Source organism: the organism of the source record quoted next, unplaced genomic scaffold, assembly GCF_019419815.1.
Source record: "Pyrus x bretschneideri cultivar Hongxiangsu unplaced genomic scaffold, Pyrus_bretschneideri_v1 Contig6, whole genome shotgun sequence".
NCBI classification, from domain to species: domain Eukaryota; kingdom Viridiplantae; phylum Streptophyta; class Magnoliopsida; order Rosales; family Rosaceae; genus Pyrus; species Pyrus x bretschneideri.
Window position 1 is genome coordinate 5,421,253 of NW_025999798.1, and position 22,732 is coordinate 5,443,984.

General features: G+C 36.6%; 4 protein-coding genes across 13 annotated transcripts; 3 read left to right on the plus strand and 1 right to left on the minus strand.

Moving 5' to 3' along the window:
- The first annotated feature begins 379 nt into the window (after nt 1-379).
- On the plus strand, nt 380-2,163 carry LOC103967269 (protein NETWORKED 4B-like). Its single transcript, XM_009380545.3, has 2 exons — nt 380-772; nt 1,319-2,163. Exons 1-2 carry the CDS (start codon nt 652-654, stop codon nt 1,765-1,767), a joined length of 570 nt encoding a protein of 189 aa, XP_009378820.1. The 5' UTR covers nt 380-651; the 3' UTR covers nt 1,768-2,163.
- A 1,703-nt stretch (nt 2,164-3,866) lies between these two features.
- LOC103967265 (coiled-coil domain-containing protein SCD2) lies at nt 3,867-9,037 on the plus strand. Its single transcript, XM_018652376.2, has 17 exons — nt 3,867-4,232; nt 4,717-4,889; nt 5,344-5,419; nt 5,555-5,596; nt 5,689-5,751; nt 5,843-5,892; nt 5,977-6,004; nt 6,207-6,281; nt 6,535-6,645; nt 6,730-6,790; nt 7,096-7,215; nt 7,330-7,451; nt 7,655-7,724; nt 7,834-7,875; nt 7,991-8,031; nt 8,438-8,564; nt 8,696-9,037. Exons 1-17 carry the CDS (start codon nt 3,867-3,869, stop codon nt 8,815-8,817), a joined length of 1,689 nt encoding a protein of 562 aa, XP_018507892.2. The 3' UTR covers nt 8,818-9,037.
- A 5,715-nt stretch (nt 9,038-14,752) lies between these two features.
- LOC103967264 (serine carboxypeptidase-like 45) lies at nt 14,753-17,853 on the plus strand. 2 transcript variants are annotated; one of them, XR_007253626.1, is made up of 11 exons: nt 14,753-15,109; nt 15,223-15,324; nt 15,404-15,499; nt 15,993-16,085; nt 16,218-16,291; nt 16,366-16,647; nt 16,748-16,872; nt 16,978-17,070; nt 17,159-17,276; nt 17,378-17,713; nt 17,812-17,853. XR_007253626.1 is itself a non-coding variant. In XM_009380540.3 (10 exons), exons 1-10 carry the CDS (start codon nt 14,854-14,856, stop codon nt 17,525-17,527), a joined length of 1,389 nt encoding a protein of 462 aa, XP_009378815.1. In that variant the 5' UTR covers nt 14,753-14,853; the 3' UTR covers nt 17,528-17,727. The 2 variants fall into 2 exon arrangements, 1 of the variants encoding a protein (XP_009378815.1); XM_009380540.3 differs by lacking the exon at nt 17,812-17,853 and having other exon boundaries at nt 17,378-17,727.
- LOC103967283 (protein NEOXANTHIN-DEFICIENT 1) lies at nt 17,723-20,982 on the minus strand. 9 transcript variants are annotated; one of them, XM_048571793.1, is made up of 13 exons: nt 20,720-20,975; nt 20,554-20,620; nt 20,335-20,411; nt 20,088-20,235; nt 19,917-20,000; nt 19,426-19,489; nt 19,176-19,222; nt 18,997-19,051; nt 18,863-18,901; nt 18,586-18,754; nt 18,404-18,464; nt 18,251-18,307; nt 17,723-18,119 (listed from the first exon to the last, which is right to left on the minus strand). In XM_048571793.1, exons 4-13 carry the CDS (start codon nt 20,144-20,146, stop codon nt 17,864-17,866), a joined length of 891 nt encoding a protein of 296 aa, XP_048427750.1. In that variant the 5' UTR covers nt 20,147-20,235; nt 20,335-20,411; nt 20,554-20,620; nt 20,720-20,975; the 3' UTR covers nt 17,723-17,863. The 9 variants fall into 9 exon arrangements, with proteins under 9 accessions (XP_048427750.1, XP_048427747.1, XP_048427748.1 ...); XM_048571790.1 differs by having other exon boundaries at nt 20,335-20,393; nt 20,554-20,623; XM_048571791.1 differs by having other exon boundaries at nt 20,394-20,411; nt 20,554-20,623.
- Nucleotides 20,983-22,732: the final 1,750 nt, after the last annotated feature.

Consider the following 22,732-nt stretch of genomic DNA (forward strand, 5'->3'; position numbering starts at 1 on the left):
TAAGGGATTCATATTTAAATCGATAGATTGACTTCCCAAATTAACTAGACTTCTTGAGACTCCTTCAATTTCGGTCAATTTCACATTAATCATCCCAAATTAATTTACACATTATCGAATTTGATATTTAAAAAAAAAAAATATATATATATATATATATATATAAAATATTATATACATTAAATAAGAACCTTTGATTCAATAATTATTTTGAAACTGCGGTTTTGATTCTATCACATTCAACCTAATACTGTAATTTCCTTTTTTGAACAAAAAATATTTATTTACTCTAACGAAAGGGGTGATCTTTGCTTCATAATGATCTATTAATAATGTGGTTCAAATTACATTTTGACGAGATTAGAATAAAAAACCTCTCACTTACCAGTGAGAAAGAATACATTAGAACATAGTTAAAATATAAGATTTTTTTTTTTTTTTAAATGCATGGCGAATATTTTAAAGGTCACAAAATCATATAATTTCAAACTTAACTTAATTAAGAGTTAAGACGCGTCACATTCTCGAAAATATTTTATTTTAAAGCCCTTAAAATCTGGAGGATATTGACAAAGCGTGTATAAGAGGGAGGAGGGTTTCTGGCTTCATAGCTTCAATCAACAGTGCCAGCATATAGCGGTGGAGAAGACGATGGGTTCAATTTCAGAAGAGATGGTGAAGAAGCTGGAAGACCAGGCTGCCTCCTTTTCATGGTGGTGGGACAGCCATAATCGTCCCAATCAATCTCAGTGGCTTGAAGCTACTCTCTCAGGTTTAGTAATACTACTACTTCATGTCATCTTCCTGATCTGCGGTTTTGAGTATATGACCACCCAGTTAATAGAAAATCAGCTTTTGCGTGGTATATCACCATACTATTGCATCTTACTCCTTTCATTGCTGGATTAGGGTTTAGGGTTAAGGGTTTAGAGAGTGTGGTTATTGGCATTCTAAAATTCTCGTCGTGCACTCCCTTTAATCTAGAAATTAATAGAGAAAAAGTGCATGATAACTATTTTAGACTGCTAACAAGATTTCCTAATTTCTCACACGCCTCATAATACCAGTATTCTTCACTATTTTGGCACAAGAAATTTTATTTGAATCTAGGTTTTGTATCTTTTGGTACTCTTTCTCAGCACAAAAATTTTTCACAATTTAAATCCCTAAATATATATATATATGGATTCAGATCCGGACTAATATTATTTTTGGGGATATCAAGAAAATATGAAAAGAAAAGTAGTACATGAGTTGAATTATTCACTTCCAACCAAGGACTGATTTTTTAACCAAAGATGTGATATTATTGTTGTAGAGTTGAACCAGAAGACCAACCTAATGCTAAATATAATAGAAGAAGATGGAGATTCATTTGCAAAGAGGTCTGAGATGTTATTCAAAAGAAAACCTAAGCTCATAAACATGTTAGAGGACTTTTACAAGTCGTACCGTTCGCTCGCCGAGAAGTATGATCAGCTTAGATCTGAACTGATTCAAGCCTCTCATCTGAGATCATTTTCTTCATTAAACTCCTTGAAAGTCCAAACCATCCAGAAATGTGAAAAAGAAATTTCAACTTACTTGAAAGCCAAGTCTTTGAAGGCACAGGTTGAGACAGACCAAGAATCCATCGAAGAACATATGGAAAAAGAGAATATTGATCAGGGTGTAGAATCTGATGGTAATGTTTGTGGAAAAGATAAATGTTGGATGAAAAGATCTCGGAACTCATTGACGAAAATATGCAGCAGCGGGCTGAGTTGATAAGGAGGAACAAGGAGAAGAGTGAAACAATTGAGCGGCTTTTGTCCCAGGTGAATAGGCTAACGGATGAGAACATAAATTTGTGGAGTCATCTGGGAAGCCATAAGGATGCTACTGATCATACAATTACAAGGCAAAACAAGCCTCAGTTTTCAAGGTCTAAATCCAAGGGGCCATCTTTCCTTGGTAGGCTAACTGGATGCACTGGAACTTGATCTTAATTAGCTACTTTTCAACTTAATAAAGTAGCGTTTTAAGTTTTCAAATGTATCTATTTATATGTTTTCATAATACATATGAATATTTCGAGTAAATTATGACAATTGTTTTGATTTTGGCACCTTATAAAGAATTTGTTAATATTTTGATTTAGAGGGCTCGAATGTTTACTTGTTTCATGTGGTGTACTTTTTCACACCAGTTATAACATGTGGTAGTGTATACTGCTAAATACTAATAAATATGAGTGTCGGTTTGATAAGACTTTTTCCACCCTGGCCAGAAACCCTAAATTTTAATATGGTAGTATGGTAGCTTGGAGTCGAAGTTTACTTGGAGTAGTTTAGTGGAACTTACCTTTTCAATATTGGAAAAGGTCTCAAGTTCGAATTTTTCCTCCCCGTCCTAAAAAGGCTAAGATATTTCAGATTCGCTAAGGTATGAAGTTTAGTTACCCGAAAAAGAGTTATAGACCCAAATAGGCTTAAGTCATCCCGTACCTGCTGAGATCCAAAGGATCCTAGTTCTAGAAGGGTTATTGGATCTCTCTTTATATAAAGGCCTCATGGCCCCTCCTCAAAGGGTCAATTAATTCTAAGCATTCGAGCTCTCTTATACACTTTGTCTCAAAATACTTGATTGATTTAATTAGGGTTTAAGGGCTTTGGAGGACAATCTCGAGAGGTCATCCCGCTGCTGAGACCATGGACCGTAAGGCTCTTAAGGCATGGTTTGAGATAGACCAAGAATTCCATGAAGTATCTGATGCTAATGTTGGTGACACAGAAAATTTGTGGAACGAAAAGATGTTGGAGCTCATCGACGAAACTATGCAGAACCAGGCTGCGTTGATCAAGAAAAACACGGATAAGAGAAACAATTGAGCGGCTTTCGTCCGAGGTACATAGGCTAAGGAATGAGAGTAGAATTTTGCAGAGTCATCTGGCAAGCCGTAACGCCGATCATGCAAGATCTGATATGTTGTCAAGATCCAAGTCCATGGGGGCATCGATCCTTGGAAGGTTCATTGGATGAACTACTGGTTACTGATCTTGATTAGCCGGTTTTTCAACTTAACTAAGTAGCGTTTAAGAAAATTTCAAATGTATTAATGTATCTGTTAACTTATCATTATACACATGAAGTTGTTAACGAATTGGTTTTAGAGATCAAAATAATTTACTTGTTTTTGTTCGGGGTGAATTTTAACCCTAGCAAAGTTGTTCATGGTTAGAAAATCTCACCATCCAAACAAAACAAAAAAAAATGCCAGTTTTCCACCAAACTCATGTTTTAGTGCACCCACCTCTATTAATTTTTTCAAATTTTGGTCAAAATGTAATTTTTTACCTCAAGTGAGCCTATTTTTCAAGTTTATGGCTTAGGGTAAAAATTCAGTGAACTAAAATTAGCGTGTTAAGAACATACTTTGATATACAAAGTATTTAACCACTTATGTTATAACACTTGGTATATTAAACCATATTTCTGACACATTAAAAAATCTCTTCTCAAATGAGCAGCATATGATTTGTTTTGATAGAATTTTTAACAAAGGTAAAGTGGAATTAAGATAAGACATTGATGTCTTTAATTTTTTTTATTAGAGCTTAAATTACGTTTCCACCTTCAATTTACCCTTACAGAGTACACGAGTACACGTGACGTAATGCAACGTCTGACTAACGTATAGTAGATTTTACAGACAGCGGTCTCCAATCCAAAGACCCAAATACCTCTCACCCCACCGCACCCTCTTCAGTCTTCAGCTGAAAAAGGCTCCGACCTTGGAGCCTTGGTGTCCACTCCATCCCTACCTCCCGCACGACGATCTAGGCCTCCCATTGCCTCTAACGAACTGACTGACTAACTACCGCTCCATGGACCGGAGGCGAACCGACAGCCCTGTCTACGCCCGCCAGTGGACGAGCGAGTCCACCGCCACTGTCGGCGGAGCTACATCTCCGGCAATGTCGCCGGTTCGTGGCCACCACGCGCGGTCCTCCTCCACCAGCGGAGTTTCCAACATCAAACGCACTCAGAACTTTGCCGCCAAGGCCGCGGCCCAGCGCCTCGCTCAGGTCATGGCCTCTCAGACCGCCGACGACGACGACGACGAAGATGATGATCTAGGATTCCGGTACAGTGCTCCCCCACCGCTCTCTCTTTCCAGGAATGCTAACAGTCCCGGTGCTAAGCCTGCGGCTCCGTCTTTGAGGGCCACTACTAGATCGCCTTCGCCCGCGGTAAATCTCTGAGCTTTCCCAATTGTGAAATTTTATTGAGATTTTGGAATTTGAAATTTGCCGGTTGTGAGTACTGAGTGCTTGAATGAATTCGTCGAAATGCAATCAGACCGTGCTTGAATTTGAGCGGAAGGGAACTGAACGTGGATTTAGTTGCTCGTTGTATTTGAATTCTGGTTGTACGTTGCTCTGTGTAGTCTAATATACTATGAATTTTGTGAAATTCTGCCGTCTTCTGGTTGAAAAAGGCTGCCTTTTGTGGGGATTTAGACCAGTGAGTGGAAAGTTTGATTGACTGTGAGTGAGTTGACCGGAAACTAAGACGTCTAGATTTGTTCATACACAGCTTAGATTAGTAGAAATTTACTTTTTTGTATTTAGCAAGGAATGTGTGTGTGTGTGTCTATGAATGGTATTGTGAATGGATGGGGAGGTTCAGGCTTCAATGCAGATGGCTAATTGAATGTTTGGATGTTTTAATTAGTTAGCTCGGACCTCTTTAGACGAAACTCCACAGGTTCGCTCAACATCAACAGGAAGGCCAGCAATGTCTCTTCGTGCGGCACCTCCATTGGTACCACCCAATAGAACACCGAGGACAGCAACTTCCATGCCACCACTGGACCCTCCCATCACTAATAGCAAAAAAGAGAATCGGTAAAAAAATCTTCTCTCTGATGTCATTTATATAGTTGAACTCTGTGTTTCAGAGGTTTAGGAATACAGTAAAGGGATAATTTTTTTGAATTCTGTCAATGTCTTGCTCATATCATAGTTTACCTTGGTTTTGACTATCATTCTCTTTCGGGATTTCAAATGTATACATACTATGTAAGGAATCCGATTAATATCTTGCTAACAATGTCATTTTTATGGTTGATATAACCCTAAACAAGGACGGAAAACTGAACTTCCTATGGGCTTTTGCGATTGGGGGATCATTACACGTGAACAAGCTGACTAAAAAATTAATACTTTATGTGTATATGCCAATCTTTGCAACTTATTTCTTACTTTAATTAGATTTCTGTGTTCGCTTCTATGCCTGTGGGACAGTCAATTTGGTTGAATAATACAACAAGTGAAGCTAATGGATGTGCACAAATTGCAGATTCTTATCAGAAATAGGAAATTACAAATCAAAAGATCCAGGAGATCAACGTGATGCTTCTGCACTCCGTGATGAAGTATGCCAATGAATTGCATCTATTTCAGTTTATTTGCCCCTAACATCTGAATATGTGCCATTTTTATACTACTTTAGATAAATATGGTATTATTTTCTATTTCCTATCGGTATTTATTTACTGTTTAAAATGCAGCTTGAAATGCTACAAGAAGAGAATGAGAATATTCTTGATAAGGTGCCATAAGTCATCCTTTCCATTTCTTAAATAAGTAATTAGTTGAATCGACCTTATCTCTGACTGATTCCACTGTGAAATTTATCTTACAGCTTAGACATGAAGAAGAGAAATGCGATGAGACAGAGGCTAGAATTAGAGAACTTGAAAAACAGGTAAGTTCTATAATACAATAATCAGCTGCATAATGTCTGAGAGTGTGCTTTTATTAAATACAAAGTTGGCTATATGTTTGTGAGTCTTCAGGTTGCTGCATTTGGAGAAGGCATGTCTTTGGATGCTAAATTCTTGAGCAGGTGTACTAAAGTTCACATAACCTTCACGCCTGCCTTTTTCATTCTCATTTTCCTTTAATGACATTTTTTCTCGTTGCTCTGCAGAAAGGAAGCTGCCTTGCGGCAAAAAGAGGTAATTAGGAAACTTGAATGTTTTATGTTTGCCCCACCTAAGTACAAGTCAAACCTACTTAAATTTGTTCATAGGTGACTCTCGGTTGAAATTTTTTGTTTTTATCTAACTTTAATCTGGAGTTTGCTAAACCAGAATTCACATGAATTGGTTTTAGAGAAAACAAAACAAATAAAGCTAAAGAGGTTTTTTATTGTTATAGGTTGCACTAAAAGATGCAAAACAATCAAAAGATGGGGCCGAAAAGGAGGTTGCATCCCTTCAGTCTGAAGTTGAGGTAAGCATGCTACCATCAGGTCATTGTCAGTCTGCCAAAAAGAGTTTCTAAATTCAAGTCTGAAGCATAACAAAATTTTAAATATATAGATTCAATATACAAATATATAACTTTAGGAAACAGTACTCGGGAAAGTGCTTTAATTAGTATTTTGAGAGTATGATTTATTCTACATTGGATCTTTGAGGAATTTTCTATTGCTACTACTGGAACATCTTTTAATTTTTGTCTTTAACTTAATTGCTTGGATCAGAAAGCAAAAGAAGCGAGTGCAGTTGTTATGAGACAACTCCATGGAGCTGAATCTGAAGTGAAATCTCTACGGTCAATGACACAAAGAATGATATTGACTCAGGAAGAAATGGTATGCATACACATAGTATAAGCACTTGATGGAGCATATTAGTAGCCGTCTGGGGACTGATTATTTAGTGTATCCATATTTCAGGAAGAAGTAGTCCTCAAGAGGTGTTGGCTTGCACGCAATTGGGGTTTAGCTGCAAAGCTTGGTATTCTACATGATATGCTATGTCGTAATTTCTAGCATTTAGCTAGGAACTCATTATACATTTATATGTTTTTATTTTCTTTTTACGTTAATTCTGACAATTAATTACCCATTGATATCTGCTTTTGTTTGCATTTTATGTTATAGAAAATAAACTAAATTTGGTAATGAAAATGAAAACTTGTACAAGATAATAAAAAGAGGGCAATCTCTTAAGTAGTCAGAGCTGTTACCAGCATAATAGGATTTCATGATGCCCACCCTTCATATGACTCAATTTTACTCAATCTCTGTTGTGCCTTGTAGGTATATGTGCAGATATTGCAGTTGCTAAGTACGAATACTGGTCATCATTAGCTCCTCTCCCATTTGAGGTCGTCATTTCTGCAGGACAAAGGGCTAAGGAGGAACTTTGGGAAAAAGCTAGTAATCATCACTGCAGAGTTTTTTGTTTAGTATATATTTTTGTATTGTTCGGTTCCGTGACAACAGTAGTTCATTGTAGTTATGGCATGCTCTAATTCGTCTTACATTGAACAGGTAATGGTGGTCTTGAGAAGAGAAACAAACTGTTGCAAGACTTGGATGATCTTACCGGAGAAGGAAACATTGAGAGTATGCTTGCAGTTGAAATGGGGTTGAAGGAGCTTGCTTCCTTGAAGGTGCACTTCTGATGCATTGCCTGTCTTATTTTGTTCTCATACTGTTTTTTTTGTTTTTCTGTTATTCTCCGACTCAGACTCACCATGCTAGATTAACGTTGGTCTCTTTTTACAGTCTGTATTAGTTTGCTTCAGTGTTTTTCTTTCGGTAATCTGTTGTTTTTTCTTTTTCTCACTAATATATGATGTTTTGTTCAACGAAGGTTGAGGATGAAATTGTGCTTGCATTGGCTCAACAACGGCGTCCAAACTCTGTTCGATTATCATTCTCGGGTATGCATTGTGTTTTTATATCATGTTGGCTTGGCTGGTTGGCTTTTCTTCTGTTATTTGTTATCATCTAAAGTTCCTACTGTCTTTTGACACATACGGGTATTTTCAGATATCAAATCACCTGCTGATCCAAAGTTTACGGAGGCTATTGGTATGCATTTTATATTTTTTTATACATCAGGTCTTTTGGGTGATCCATAGTTTGCCATATTTGAAAATAAACAAATAAAATTTAGTACTGTTACTAACTTAATGGTTTCTTGCAGAATTGAGTCCCGAGGAGTCAGAGGATGTTCTTTTTAAGGAGGTCTGAAATTTCCATTCTTTTTACGTATTTGTGTCCCATTCATACAAAATCGTTCTTTCCATATACGCATTTACGTAATTACATGTACACTTCAATTGCTGAAATTCTATTTAACTGATGCTATTTTGACCTACCTTTGTGGCTAATATTCAACGTAATAATATGGTTTCTATCCATAGAAATATACCAGCTTGTTAATCAACTGCCACATCCATTTGATTTATAACAACTCAATAAAAAAAGTTGAGGTAATTACTTGTCATAATCTTCAAACTTATTAGTCATTTCATTTTTGGTCTAATAAACATACTTGTCTATGCGTTTCTTTGTTACAAATCATTTTTCACAAGGACATGATCTTAATTATTGTTAATGTAATGATATTAAGCATATTCAACTGTCACAGGCATGGCTTACTTATTTTTGGAGAAGAGCCAAAGTTCTTGGAATAGAGGAGGACATTGCCAAAGAAAGAGTTCAGTTTTGGATTAACCGCAGTGGGCATGCACCGTCTTCACATGATGCTGTCGATGGTAAGTTTTATTTATTTTTTCCTCAAAATTTTACGTTTCACTCAGTCCTTGCACACAAAACTATTGCATTCTTTTTGAGATTCGGTATTACAGCGTTATGGGGTTTTGTTTATACCCGTGTTTTTGATCAGTTGAGGAAGGGTTGATGGAACTCAGGAAGTTGGGAATTGAGAGCCGGCTGTGGGAAGAATCCCGCAAGGCAATTGATCAAGACTCTTCCGTGTCTGTTGCACAGAAATCTGCTCCACGGTGAAAAACCTGTGCTTGAAACTCTGGAAGTAAAGATCTGTTTGATGTATAAGCTATTGCAAGCGATTTTACGTTTACTTCTTTTATTCGTGTTAACTGGTTTTGTTGTAGCAATTTTCATCTGAGCTTCTGCTTGATACACATGAGAAGTGAGTTCCTCCCTTGTAATGCCTCTATATACATAGTCACGAATCACGATCAAAGAGTTCCTTTTTTTGTACAAATCGAAATTTTAGTACGTCATTTACGTTTCTTTTAAAGGAAAACTAATGAAAATGACTTGAAATCTTTGAGTTTTAACGATAAGGACAAAATAAAAGATAAAATGAATAGTATCATGATTGATTTTTTAGTGTAAAAATGTGGTTTTTCGTTAAAGCGAACAGTACCAAAAGTTTTTTATTAAAATTTTCTTCTTTTAATTCCACCCAATTAAGTTCCTACTCTGAATTCTGAACGCATAGGAGCTGATCGGAGTATCACCATCTACTGTTGTTGGTTTTTCTACCTTGCGGCATTCAGTTATCCACCAACCATTTTCATGCCAATATATGGTAGGCATAACAATGACTCCTGTCGTCCGTTCCGATGCTTCTGTGTATGTTTGTGTATGTGGTTTTGAAGAATACGGAAAAGTCCACTCTTATCTTTCAACGGCTCTTTCTGCTGACTATGGATATCTTTTTCCCACAACCACCGAAAATTTTTAGGTGTACCGGGTACACCAAATTTTTTTGGTGTACCCTCACTCATTAGAATTTTTTTGGTGTACAAAAAGTGAGGGTGCACCAAATTTTTTTGGTGCACCCTCACCATTATGAGTGAGGGTACACCAAATTTTTTTGGTGTGCCGGGTACACCGAAAAATCCCTCCACAACCACCCCTTCTCAGAATTATGAGATGAAACCTGGACCAAGTAATAATGGTAATATGTACGAATGGCCAAGTGCTGCAGTGTCCTTCATTTTGTACAACAAAGTTTGAATCTCTCGTCTTGCAATTTAAAAATAATTTATTGTAATTATTCTATTATTTGTCAAAATAATGTTTGTGAATAGTGAAATGTGCAAACAACTTATATCGACAATTATGTAATCGAAGTCGATAATATGGCAATACGTTTGTTGATATTAAGTGGTTAAACGTGTCACGTGATTAGGCAATCTGGACTAAAATTTTTTAGCTTTATGAATCATATTTTCCACACAAGACCTGCAGTGCTTGTAGTGAAATACTTGTTTACATGATTGATGATTCACTTCATTTATGGGTCATGAGAAAGAATAACATTAGGAAAATGGTTTTGTCCTCTCGCAGATGGAACGTTGTAAAATGGCCGTTGAAGGATAAGAAATATTCCTAATCTCTCTCTCACTCACTGGACTGTCTGTCACGCGGTCCATGGCACTTAGCACGCTCTGCAAGTTTTACTGAAGCCGCTGGCCACTGTAACTAAAATATTGCAAGTGCCCACCGGGGGGGTCATAACATAAGCTTACCACAAGAGTATGGGCAACTGATCAACCAACTGGGACCAAATTAACAAAGGGGAGAGAGAGAGAGAGAGAGAGAGAGAGATGTGTACAATTTGTTTTGTATTGTGGAGGATTGGATGGCACTTAGGAGGATAGGCAGCATGTGCACTTGAATATGATAGTAAGTAGTGCCCCCCATTGGGGCCATGGCCTTCTTGGTGGACTCCCCAGTCCCACCCCCCACCCCAGTAAAAAGAAAAGAGAAAAAAAACAAAGCATTCTTTTGGTGAAAAGGTGCGCATACATACGAAAGAAAGTAAGAGTAAAGACACTGGAATTCTAAAGGTAATTTTGACCCAATTCCCCTTCCCCATCGGTTTTTCCCCTTCCCATTTTGTGCAATGGGTCCCTTCTTTGCTAATTTAGGATTATTATAAACCCTAATCTATGAACCCTACACACATTGCACACACAACCCTACATGTTTTACATCATTTAGAATCTTCCTCTTTTATAATTAAAGTTTATGGTGATTAATTATATTTGCATATCTGTGATTTAGAGTATGTAACAATGCATTGCCTTACAAAAATTAGCAAAGAAACAACCCTAAAATTACAAATTGATCTACCCTGGGCCTATCAATCTGTCAAACTATTAAGTCGATACTTTTTTGAGCATTTAATCAACTTAATATTAACTTACATGGACGATAAATTAATGTCACATGAGTTAATGTTCATCACGTTATATCTATAAAGTTAATGCTTTCTCTGGAAAGGTTCTTATTTTCTTGCTCATAAAGATTTCTATTGGTCTACATATTATCTTTGATGTCCGTACAAGGAAAAAAATGGTCCATATATAATTTATGGAATTTGTTTTGTTAGCCGGAGTTTTATATGAGGTCGTGTTTTTGCTTGTTTGAATTAAAAGTTTAACCGATAAACATGTTCATAGCAAATATTGAAATGCATGGAAAGTTTTGAAAAATGGAACCGATAGTTTATTTGACCACAATCCTTGTATTTTGTACAAAAAAGTGTTGAGCTATAATTTGCTTATCTGAATCTTTTTTCTTATCATCCGGTTGCTTAAATGGTTCATATTGTTACTGTAGATATGCAAGTTTCGTTTCTTCAAATATCATATCATTGACTGGGTTTAGAAAAAGCATCATTAAATAATATGATCACAATTGTCATTAATCCAAAACGAGAAGGATAAAGTGTAAACTCACCTTCAAATTTAAAGATTAGCCTACAAATGGACGTATCTATCATGGTTTTCCTCATAATTATTACACTGAAATCATTATACTGGATTAGATTATGCTTGGTTAAGAGGCTTGGAGTTGGAACTCTCATACTTTTCTCTCCACAATTGCATTGGAAGGTAGTTGAGCTTGAGATGGGACCGCAAGAAAAGAAAAGGCAAACGTGGTGGGTGGGGGGAGGAGGTTTCCAAGATGAAAATGTAGAGACATGCTGTGGGCGGGCGGCAAGGCAGTGGCTTTTGGTAGGGTTTGCCTTTTGTGTCTACAAAACGAGTGATCTAGGGTTTGTAAAAAAAAAAATTTAAGAGTAATATTAGAGGGACCAAATTTGAAGACTAAATTTACAAATTAAATGATGTGTCACTAATAATAATAAGCACATTTATCAACGTGTAAATAATAAATCAATCATCAACTTCCATATTCTTTAATTTTTAAAAATTTATCTATAAATTTAGTCTTCACATTATTCAAAAATTAAATGTCACATTACATAGCATGTTTTGCCTGCAGGCGTATTCAACCGCAAATATTTTCTCCAACGTGCTCGAGTGAAAATCATTGCCTCTTGACCCCATCATCACCACACAAACACTCATGAGAGAGAGAGAGAGAGAGAGAGAGAGAGAGAGAGAGAGAGATTTTCAACGCATCGATCTTCTTTTTTTTTTTTTTTTTTCCTTCTAGTTTTCACCTGTGTCAATAATTCATCCATTTTGTCAAGTTAAAAGCTGGTCTGACTTTTACAAATTTAACTAATTTTTCTTTAGGGTTTCACAATTAACCGAAACTTCGAATGGGTTTAAATAAATAAAAAGAAATGGAGTAAAGAGGCCAAAATCTCAATCCATTGTCATTCACTTATCCACGCACAGAAAACCAATTCAAATGTGAAAACCAACATTTATGGGTTCTAAAATGTGTGTCTAGGCCAAATATTGTGAGTATTAACTAAATAAATTACAATATGTAAACTGATTCAACTTTTAACTTTTATGATAAAATCTAACACCTATTGATTGTACAAATAAAAGGTTGAGTTATTGGATACAAGATCCTTGTAATAGGCTTAAGTTTAGGACAATATGTTGATAAAAAAACAATATCAGTATAATAAATAGTGGGTTACTTGCTAGATAAGAAATTCTCGTAATAGGCTTTAGGAATTCTCTACTTGTATACATGTATTGCTGAGACAAACTAACTACCAACGACTTGTATACATCTACAAACTACCTTTTCTAAGTATTAGAATCATGTAAATTGAAACTTTGAAGGGTTTTAAATAAGAAACGAAAAAACTCAATCCACTGTCATTTACTTGTCCATACACAGAAACCCTAATCGAATATGAAACCAAAATTTATGGGTTCTAACCATGCGTGTCTAGACTCTAGGCCAATACAAGAAACAAAAAATAGACAATATCGACTCAGAAAGTTGGCCAGCTTTTCCACCTGTAAACAACTAAAATATAATCAAAAGAAAGAAACCCATTAAGGTAAACCTTTGCTTCCATTTGAAGACTCACAGAATGCTCATTGCTCATTGCTCATGGCTCCACTTCCATTCTTAGGCACATTTCCCAACCAAAGTTGAGCACAGGCACTTTTCATTGAAACCCTGTTTTCTTTTTCTTCAAAAGTGACCTAAATATTGCAGAGATGCTAGCTGCTGCAACAGCCAACAAGTAAGTATATTTTGTTTGGCCACGATAAAAACAAAAATTTTCATGCGGATTAACTAGGGTTTAATTTGTGCGGAAAAATAAAACGGATAATAAGTTGGACCAGTTTCCAAGTTGTCACGAGCAAAGATTGAGACCTTACCTTAAGGCGAGCTCGATGGCTGAGAAGAAGCAAACAAGACATATAACGGAATATGTTTTGTTGTTTTGTCCTACTTCACACGGAACCATCTACCGTGGAAAAAAGGAGGTTAGCCAGCTGCGGCTGAGTGCTGTACAGCCCACGTGCAAATACAATCTTATATCATTTATTAGGATAACTAAATAAGTTATTGCTGAAAGATTGAATGTTGTACTAAGATTAGTCGTTCATATGTTTGTACGTTTTTAGAGAATTGATCAAATGTAGATTGGATTACGTTAAAAATCTTCAATATGGACCAATATAGATTGAAATATGATTAACGTTAAAATCATCAATGCACAATGGCTTTTTTTGTTTTTTTTTTTAATCGTAGCCCATGAATCAAGATGCGATAAGTCTTTACTATTGGCATTGACCTCCTAAATCATCACTCATTTCAACCCTCACTATTTCTTAGAAGTTTAGTTGTAGTGCATTTCCGTGGAGACATAATTATTAATTACACTCTGGTTGGTTGTCACCTTCAACTCTTGAGTGATGCCATGCTTATGGCTCCTTTTCATTTCCATATAGAAAAGATTTATTTAATTCAATTTTGGATTCACTGCAATTTCCATTACAAGGTTTAAGAGTTATTTGCAAAATGAGCTATGAGATTTAATTTTTGCATTTTAAATCACGTGATTTCTGAATTACATTAATTTAATTTTTTTGTCAATTTCATCGACTAAATAGTAAGTCACATTTCACATTGACAGTCAGTTTTATAAAATAATTAAACGAATAAAAAAAGTAAATTACTAAATATTGAAATTGACGGATGACGCGGTGCATCAGTCGGACCAAAGACTTTCTTTTGTGAGTTGTGACCCCAAAATGACCAATTCGGTGAATTCACACCAGGGGTCTCCTCCTCACATGATCACACACATCTCTGTTTCAGGCCCAAGTCTTTGAAAGGACAACAGTTCAAACAATAATAATTACAAAAACAAGATATATCCCCTTTCTTTTAGGGCTAGTTTGATATTTTTGTATTTTAAAAAAAAAATTGTTTTTGCTGTACTAGAGAATAAACAGTTGTGAAATAAAGCAGCAGAGTATTAAGTAAATTTTTTTGTAAAAATGTTTTTGAAAAAAAAAAAGCAATATTATAGTATTTGGTAAACTTTTATGTAAAACAGATGTGAAAAAAAATCAATTTTTCAAAGCTAGATTTTGCAGCTTCTTGTTTTTGGCTTTTTTTCACCCAAAACTATGAAAAAAATGTTTACTAAATACAAAAACAGCTCCCAATTTTTTTTTATACCAATTTTTTTCAGAATGTACCAAATCAGGCCTTCATCTTTATATAGAGCCCCCACTCCGGCCAACATTGCAGCCCCAGCTGACCTCCGTTCACTCTCTCTTTCCTTCCTTCTCTCTGGGCTCTTTGCTCTCTCCTCCCACTCAACCCATGATTTCCCTACCATGGAACACCATTGTACTCACTCTAATTCTCTTCCACATAACTTCTTCCTCCGTTGAAGCAGAAGCTTCTCCTTCTCTGCTCGACAGAATTACCGGGTTGCCGGGTCAGCCCCCCGTCGGGTTCCAGCAGTATTCTGGTTATGTGACCGTTGATGCGAAAAAACAGAGAGCTCTGTTTTACTATTTTGCTGAAGCAGAAATAGATCCAGCTTCCAAGCCTCTTGTCCTCTGGCTCAATGGAGGTCCCCATTTCTTACCCACCATTAAATTTTCCATCTTTTTACTTTTTACCACCTGGGTTTTTAAAACAATGAGGTTTTACTTCTGGGTTTTTTATGGGTTGTGATTTTTCCAGGTCCTGGTTGTTCTTCCCTTGGAGTCGGAGCATTCTCTGAGAACGGACCGTTTAGGCCTAAAGGAGAAGTCTTGGTTCGAAATGAACATAGCTGGAATAGAGGTGAGATTTTTTTTTTATCAATGCGGTGTTTCGAAACAATCCAACGGTGCAGATTGCTAACATGCTTACTGATTTGCAGAAGCAAACATGCTGTACCTGGAGACACCAATTGGAGTGGGGTTCTCTTACTCAACGGATACTTCTTCCTATGAGGCTGTAGCCGATCACATCACAGGCATGACTCACCAATTTCAAATTTGGTTTTCTATTTTTCCGTCAAAAAATTAAAACTAAAATCGAAGTGGTTATAAGACGGGTCCTAAATCTTTATCTACATTCCGTCTTCCAAATTTCTTCCAAATTTTCTCAGCAAGCAGAAAATCTTGCTAAGCAAGGAAAAAAGAGAAAAGAAAAATCTTCTGCACCCAACATTCAAGTCAACTTGTCTTCCTATCATCTTCCTTTGTTCATTTCCCAAAGACGAAGAAAGTATTCTTCTAATTTCAAAAGATCCACATGAAATCTTTTAATTTCCTTTTTACACCAAATATTCAAAAGAATATTTCATGCTGGGGTTTGCACTAATTTCATTTTTTTTTTAATTTCGAAAAATTCACTTTACAGATATGCCATGTGTGATGGTGTTTTGTAATCATCCTTGTGGTTGACAAAAAGTTCTCCTTTACAGGCTATGTGTGATTTCTGAATTTTGTCCTTGTTATCTACAGCCAGGGACAATCTTCTGTTCTTGCAAAAGTGGTTTGAAAAATTCCCGCAATACAGAAATAGAAGCTTGTATATTACTGGAGAAAGCTATGCTGGTATATCATCTTGTCACTTTTGATTATTTCTCGATGTTGATTGATTCGATCCTAATGTTGAAAATATTTTCGACTTCAAACGAAATACCCCAATAAGAAATGGAGGAACTGATTTTATTTATTTATTTGTAGGTCACTTTGTTCCTCAGCTAGCAGAACTCATGCTCCAGTTCAAGGAACATCACTTCAATTTGAAAGGAATTGCTGTGAGTAATAAAATCTCGAAGTTACCAGCTTTCGCCGTCTAGATTTTGGTCTAAATTTTTCGTTTTCATTGCAGTTGGGTAATCCAGTCCTAGAATATGCAACTGACTTCAATTCAAGAGCTGAGTTCTTCTGGTCTCATGGATTGATATCGGATTCAACTTACAAAATGTTCAGTTCCGTTTGCAACTACTCGCGGTTTGTGAGTGAATATTACAGAGGCTCAGTTTCACCTATTTGTTCGAGGGTGATGAGCCAAGTGAGCAGAGAAACCAGTAAATTTGTTGACAAGTATGATGTCACCCTTGATGTTTGTATATCATCTGTGTTTTCCCAATCCAAAGCCCTCCTTCCTCAGGTGAATACCCTCTATTGCTCCATTGTAGCGTGAAATTTTGGTTTGGTTTCACGAAGTTCGTGTCCATCTTCTAATTAATTGAACTTGTTCGTTTTGGCAGCAAGTTGCTGATTCAATAGATGTATGTGTTGAGGATGAAGTAGTTAATTATCTGAACAGGCCAGACGTGCAGAAGGCGCTTCATGCTCGTCTTGTTGGAGTTCGACAGTGGGCAGTTTGCAGCAAGTAATTCTCTTCTGAAGATGTACATTTAAAAAAATTTGAATGCGCCTCAAAGTAGTGCTCATGTCAACAGTTTTGCTTATGAAAATATCTTGTGTGTTATGGCAGCATACTGGATTATCAGGTGCTGGATGTGGAGATACCAACGATCACAATCGTAGGCAAACTTATCAAAGCAGGAATACCGGTCTTAGTTTACAGGTAGAAGAATTTTAGACAGCATCAAACCATTGTGTTTCATCTTAAATGTTATTGCAGTGGACTAAATTTTCAAGTTTTAAACTTTCAGCGGCGACCAAGATTCTGTTATCCCGTTAACTGGAAGTCGAACATTAGTTCATGGACTTGCAGAGCAGTTAAGACTAAACACCACTGTGCCTTATAGAGTCTGGTTTGAAGGACAACAGGTGAATTTACTACAAGATTACTAAAATCTAAGAATTTTTGGTTGCTTCTGTCATAAATTGTAACGCGATGAATGCATGTTTCATGTTTTTATCACCTGCAGGTTGGTGGATGGACTCAAGTTTACGGTAATATTCTTTCTTTTGCCACCGTTAGAGGAGCATCACACGAAGCGCCATTCTCGCAGCCTGAGAGATCACTCGTGCTGTTCAAGTCGTTTTTGAAGGGCCGGCCTCTGCCAGAAGTGTTCTGATCTACTGATAAGTTACATTGTCGCCGGATTGAGATTATAAGAAGTTTGGTTGCAAAGGTTTAATCATCTGAGCATGAAAAAAATTGCATTTGTTTGTTATTTGTAACAGGTTACATGGGTTTGTCCATGCTGTGGAAAGTAGAAGAATTTTGTAAACATCTCAAGGAAAAACAGGAAAGAAAGAAGGTGCTTTTGTAAAATCCCAAGTTTCCATTTTATTTATTTTATTTTTTATAATAGTTTCAAACAATTGATCTGTTTGATATTAAAAATATAAATTACAGCACTCCAAAAGATTAGTTGGAATATTATGTAACTCAACACAAGAACACAAGATCAAGAGGTTGCTAAAGAGTTCCTGCAGTTGGAAACTACAACTGGAGCTTCAACCTGCATTTTCATACAACTGAACTCCAATGCCAATACAGGCTTTGATAACATCACAGCTTCACAGAGGTTCTTGCCGTTATCCACGAGTTCTTCAGTTGCGTGGTTCTTTGTATTGCTAGTATGGATTTCTGATGATTGTCTTGTCTTGGTCTTTGGCATCGGAGATGGTCCTGATACTTTTGCTGGATGCACTGCTCGTACCCTATCAAAAATCGATCAGGTAGCAAACTAATAATTAACACTTGAGTTAGGTAGAAAACGATGGAAGCATGCGAGTTTTAACATTTATGAAGCTTGATGAACATAAAAAAGCAACTGAAACAAAAAGAAAACCTGCACTCAATCCGGCAAGAGTACTTGAGAAGGTTGGGATAATATTCTGTGCCGCCGCTACAATTTCACAACAGAAGGAAGTATATAAGGGAAAAAGATACACTCTAATAGCATAGATAATAATGTGCACAACACACAAAGGGAGAAACTTACCTAAAACTTGGAAGTGACAATTTGATCGCCGGCCCCCTCCACCCAGCACTGGATTCAGGCACTGCCATCGTCCAACTCGCAATTAGAATATCGATGGTTGAATCACGCCAAAGGATGAAACCACAGAAGAAAAACATCAAACGTATACTAGTGAGATGAGATATTTGGATTAACCAACTTACCGAAAGTGGTAAGGTTGAAATTAAAGGAATCTTTAACCGATGAAGCCTTGATTTCGGTCACTTGAACTTCCATACATTCTTTTGGATCACAGAAAGCAGCACTGCTACCAATTACATTAAGAAATCCAATGTTTTTCCTCTTTGGTTGCCTTGAAACTGCTGTAATCCTCTGTTTTGTACAGAAATAAATTTCGTTAGCCGTAGTCCACCTTAGGGAGGAAGAGTTCACCATATGCAAGCTGCAAAAAAATGCTTATAATTCAAATGAAAATCACACCTTCGAAAACCTCGCAACTTGACTTGGAAGCCCTACTTCCTGCAAGAGGGGACTGCAACCAACATAAGAACTACATACAAAAAATAAGAAACCTTGACAAGCTCTGCGGCAGAGTGCCTTATGCAGCCTCACACCTTTCGTCCATGGTCACAAGCTTCATCACTATTCACAAGCACCTTAGCTGCCCAGCTGTTTGACAAAAAAACAAGTAAAAATGCTTATGATTTAGGGTTTAGAGTCTAGAACAAGTCTCTCCTAAAGATTACATGCTCTTCGGCTTATTACGAAGAAAGAAAGGGTTGAGGAAACATACGCGCAAGATGTTGGAGGGCTCCAAACAAGTCCAGCAATCACAACGAGCTGAGAGGGAGAACATAAACAGTCTTGTTAGTGAGTGGTTGAAGAAACTTCAGAAGAATTCCTATCTATATTTTGCTAAAGCAAACATGGATTACTCTTGCGATAAACAAAAGTAGTGAACAAAAACTTGTTCATTAGCTTTCTGTGTCGAGGCCCGAAAAAGTATGACTTTGTAAGGTGATGATTATGCAGAAGATATGAACCTCATCAAACATTCCAACTGGACTGTCATCATAGTTGGCAAGAAAGAAGCCACCAAGAGTGTACCTGTAAAGTGTAATCAAACACATATTTGGTGATCGGATTCTTTGACCATCCCGAATCATATCAACCTTATTCTTCTTTATCGCTCAATCATTTAAGGCTTTTTATCAAAGCTGGTCTCAAGATTGGTATAACTCCTCACTTTGGTCCCAACAATAAAAATCGATAAAAGTGGTCCTTGAGTTTGTCCACTGTAATCACAAAAAATCTGTCAATATCCTTGTTAAATTGTCACACGAAACCAACCCTCCACTTAACAATGATATTGTCAGTTGTTTCATAGAATGACCAAAATGACTTAGGGTCAACAAACTCAGGGACAACTTCTATCGATTTTCATTTGCATGGACCAAAGTGAGGAGATGTATTCATTTGAGGACCATTTTGCTTAAAAAGCCATCATTTAAACAACAATTAATAGTACATTTACCCAAATGCTTCAACTAGTCTGAACTCTTTCGGGATGCATGCTCGAACAGTTGTTGCTTTGACAAGGTGGAGCTGATACAACGCGCTGATCAGAAAAACCGGGCAATCAGCAGAGTCATTTGTCATGATTGAGAACAGAGAGCCAAAAAAACTGAAGTTTTTGGACACTTACCTGCCTCTGAATATCCATGGAGGCTTTCCATAGGAACATTTTGTTTCTCCAACATCCATGAACTTGAATGACTTCAAGAAAGTGCTTTTACCAGAAGCAAATTTGAAGATGCCAAAATCAAGTCATTCAAGCTGTGTCCAGGAAGTCCCTAAACAAAAAGTACATCATTTATCAGAAGCAAAGTCCCTAATCAACTCATGGTGGTGGTGCCACCCCCATGCAATTTCAAATTACAATGATCACTTGCCCTGTTTTGTTAAATACTAGCAAACTCAATCTTGAATTGTAGAAAGAACTTCCATGCACCTGGCATGCCATCGTATTCTGAGTCAATCACAAATTGAAGCGAGAAAAAGTCACGGCAATGCATGATTGGCCGCCACCGTGACATCTCAGGTGTCGGTAAGTTTCTCTCGAACTGTAAGGGTGGCGGACACTAAATAATTACTTGATGTTTGATACTTACTAGGAACAATTGTGAGATTGGATATCAGGCATCGTCAAAAGAGAGATGATTTCCGCACGCCCGTTCTCTCCTTGTGCACAATATTCAATACATTAATACATGCATTGTTAAGATCAAGAGCACAGCTAAGTTGGAAAAAAAAGGAACACAAACAAGCAAAGCTCACCTCAACGAAACGAAACCAACCAAGGAAAGCTGCACACAATAAAACTCAGCTCCTAAAGTTAACTGCCCGAGAAAAGAAAGAGAGGTAGAAACCCAGAAGAAAAAATGATGAGAGAGAGAGAGAGAGAGAGAGAGAGAGAGAGAGAGAATTCAAGGAGGTGAGAGAAGCAAAACCAAAACGGATAGAAAGACAGGGATTGGCTGGCTGTGCTGAGACGTAAATAGCCGTAGTAGGACTCTAGGAATGGGAGAGGAGTGGATGTGGATAGGACTAGGAGTACTTTATACAAACCCACCACAGGTTTTATTTGGCGCCAACTGAAAATAAATAACAAATACCCTCCCATTTACCAATACCAATAACATGGGCAATACCAGTACCAATACCATCAACGTTCAGCGACATGGAACCTGCAACTTGCCAATACCAAAACTGATGAGATGATACAATCATATAGATATAGAAGGAGCTTTGGAGGTGGGTTTTGTTTTTTCCACTAATTAATCCTTTAGACTGGTCTCTAAGCAGATACCCTGGATCCCAATATCACTATATATTTATTCTTAGTCTCAAAGTATCATTTTTATTTTCTTTTATTTATTAAGCTAGATCGTATCCAGCAAACTTTAACTCGTATTCTAAAGCATCTCCGAGAGAGAGAGATGATGTAAAACAATCAAAACTATGGTCTTTTTAAATTTGAAGAGTCATTGTCATCCGTTAAATAATTAAAAATAATTATAAAATTCAAGGATGGACTCATGAGCAAGGAGAAAAGGGAGAGAGGAGGTTGGTTTAGAAAATGGGAAAAGGATCCTCTACGGATCCTTTTCCTAGAAATCCCTTGATCTCATCCGTTCATCGTATATCATGCGGTCAATTTTCGTTAGGTGCTATTCATATTTAATTTTAAATTTTAAATTTTGAAATAATTTCTGACCGCACGATATACAATGAATAGATGAGATCACAGGATCCCTAGAAAAAGATCGGGCGAGAATCCTTTCCCTAGAAAATGAGCATGTTGAGTTTAAATTGTTAATAATAAAATATTCAAGTTTGTTAAAATAGAGTGTGTTGGTGGGGATTTTAAACTGAATAGTTAAAATAATTTTTTCGAAACTGTTTACTTTGTAGTTTAACAAAAATTTAAAATTTCTCTTGAAAATGTTTTAATACTTTGGCAGGTTAAACTCCTCTAAACATAAAAGAACAAACTGTTTTCTATAATCTTGATAAGAGTAGCCAATAACATGTCAATGGTAAAATGCTTAGACATTTTAACAATTTTAACAAAGGATAATATTGAGGAAACAAAATTGATAAACTAAATAATGTATCACAAATAAAAATAAGCACATTTACCAGTTCTTATCAACTATCCTTGACTTCGACAGTTAAAAAACGTCAAAAATGACTTTCCGTCAAGAAATGGCTTTCTAGACGGCTTTTACCGTCAAGTAAAGGCTTTTCTTCTTATATTATTTCAACGAATAATGGATATCATACAAACAAAAACTTCTGTTGAATTCTTTTAGATTTTTTAAACTTTTAAAAAAATAGGAGAATAAGTAGAAAAGAATAGCTTTTATGCCTTGTTAATTTTTGTATTTTAATATTCTTTAATTCATTCGATTCGATATAATAAATAAAAAAAATGTGTAAAAGATAAAAATAGATATGTAAATAACATTAATAATGACGGTGATTTTGAACCACTAAAAAGGCCAGAAAAATGTTGAGATTCTCATTCAAAGACGTGTCAACGAACTGAACACACACACACACACACACACACACAAAGGAAAGAAAAGCGGGTGAGTTCGGAGTCGCACTAACTACCTATATGGCTATATCAGTGTTCCTCTGTACTATTGGGCATCAATTGAGAAGGTGGGTAGTGCTTCCGTCTTGATGCAGCAATCTTCAAGAGACACGTGCTTCACGTGTGCACTAACATGCAAAAGTAACACATACGACGGCTGAATCTGTTTTTTTTTTTAAATCGTATTT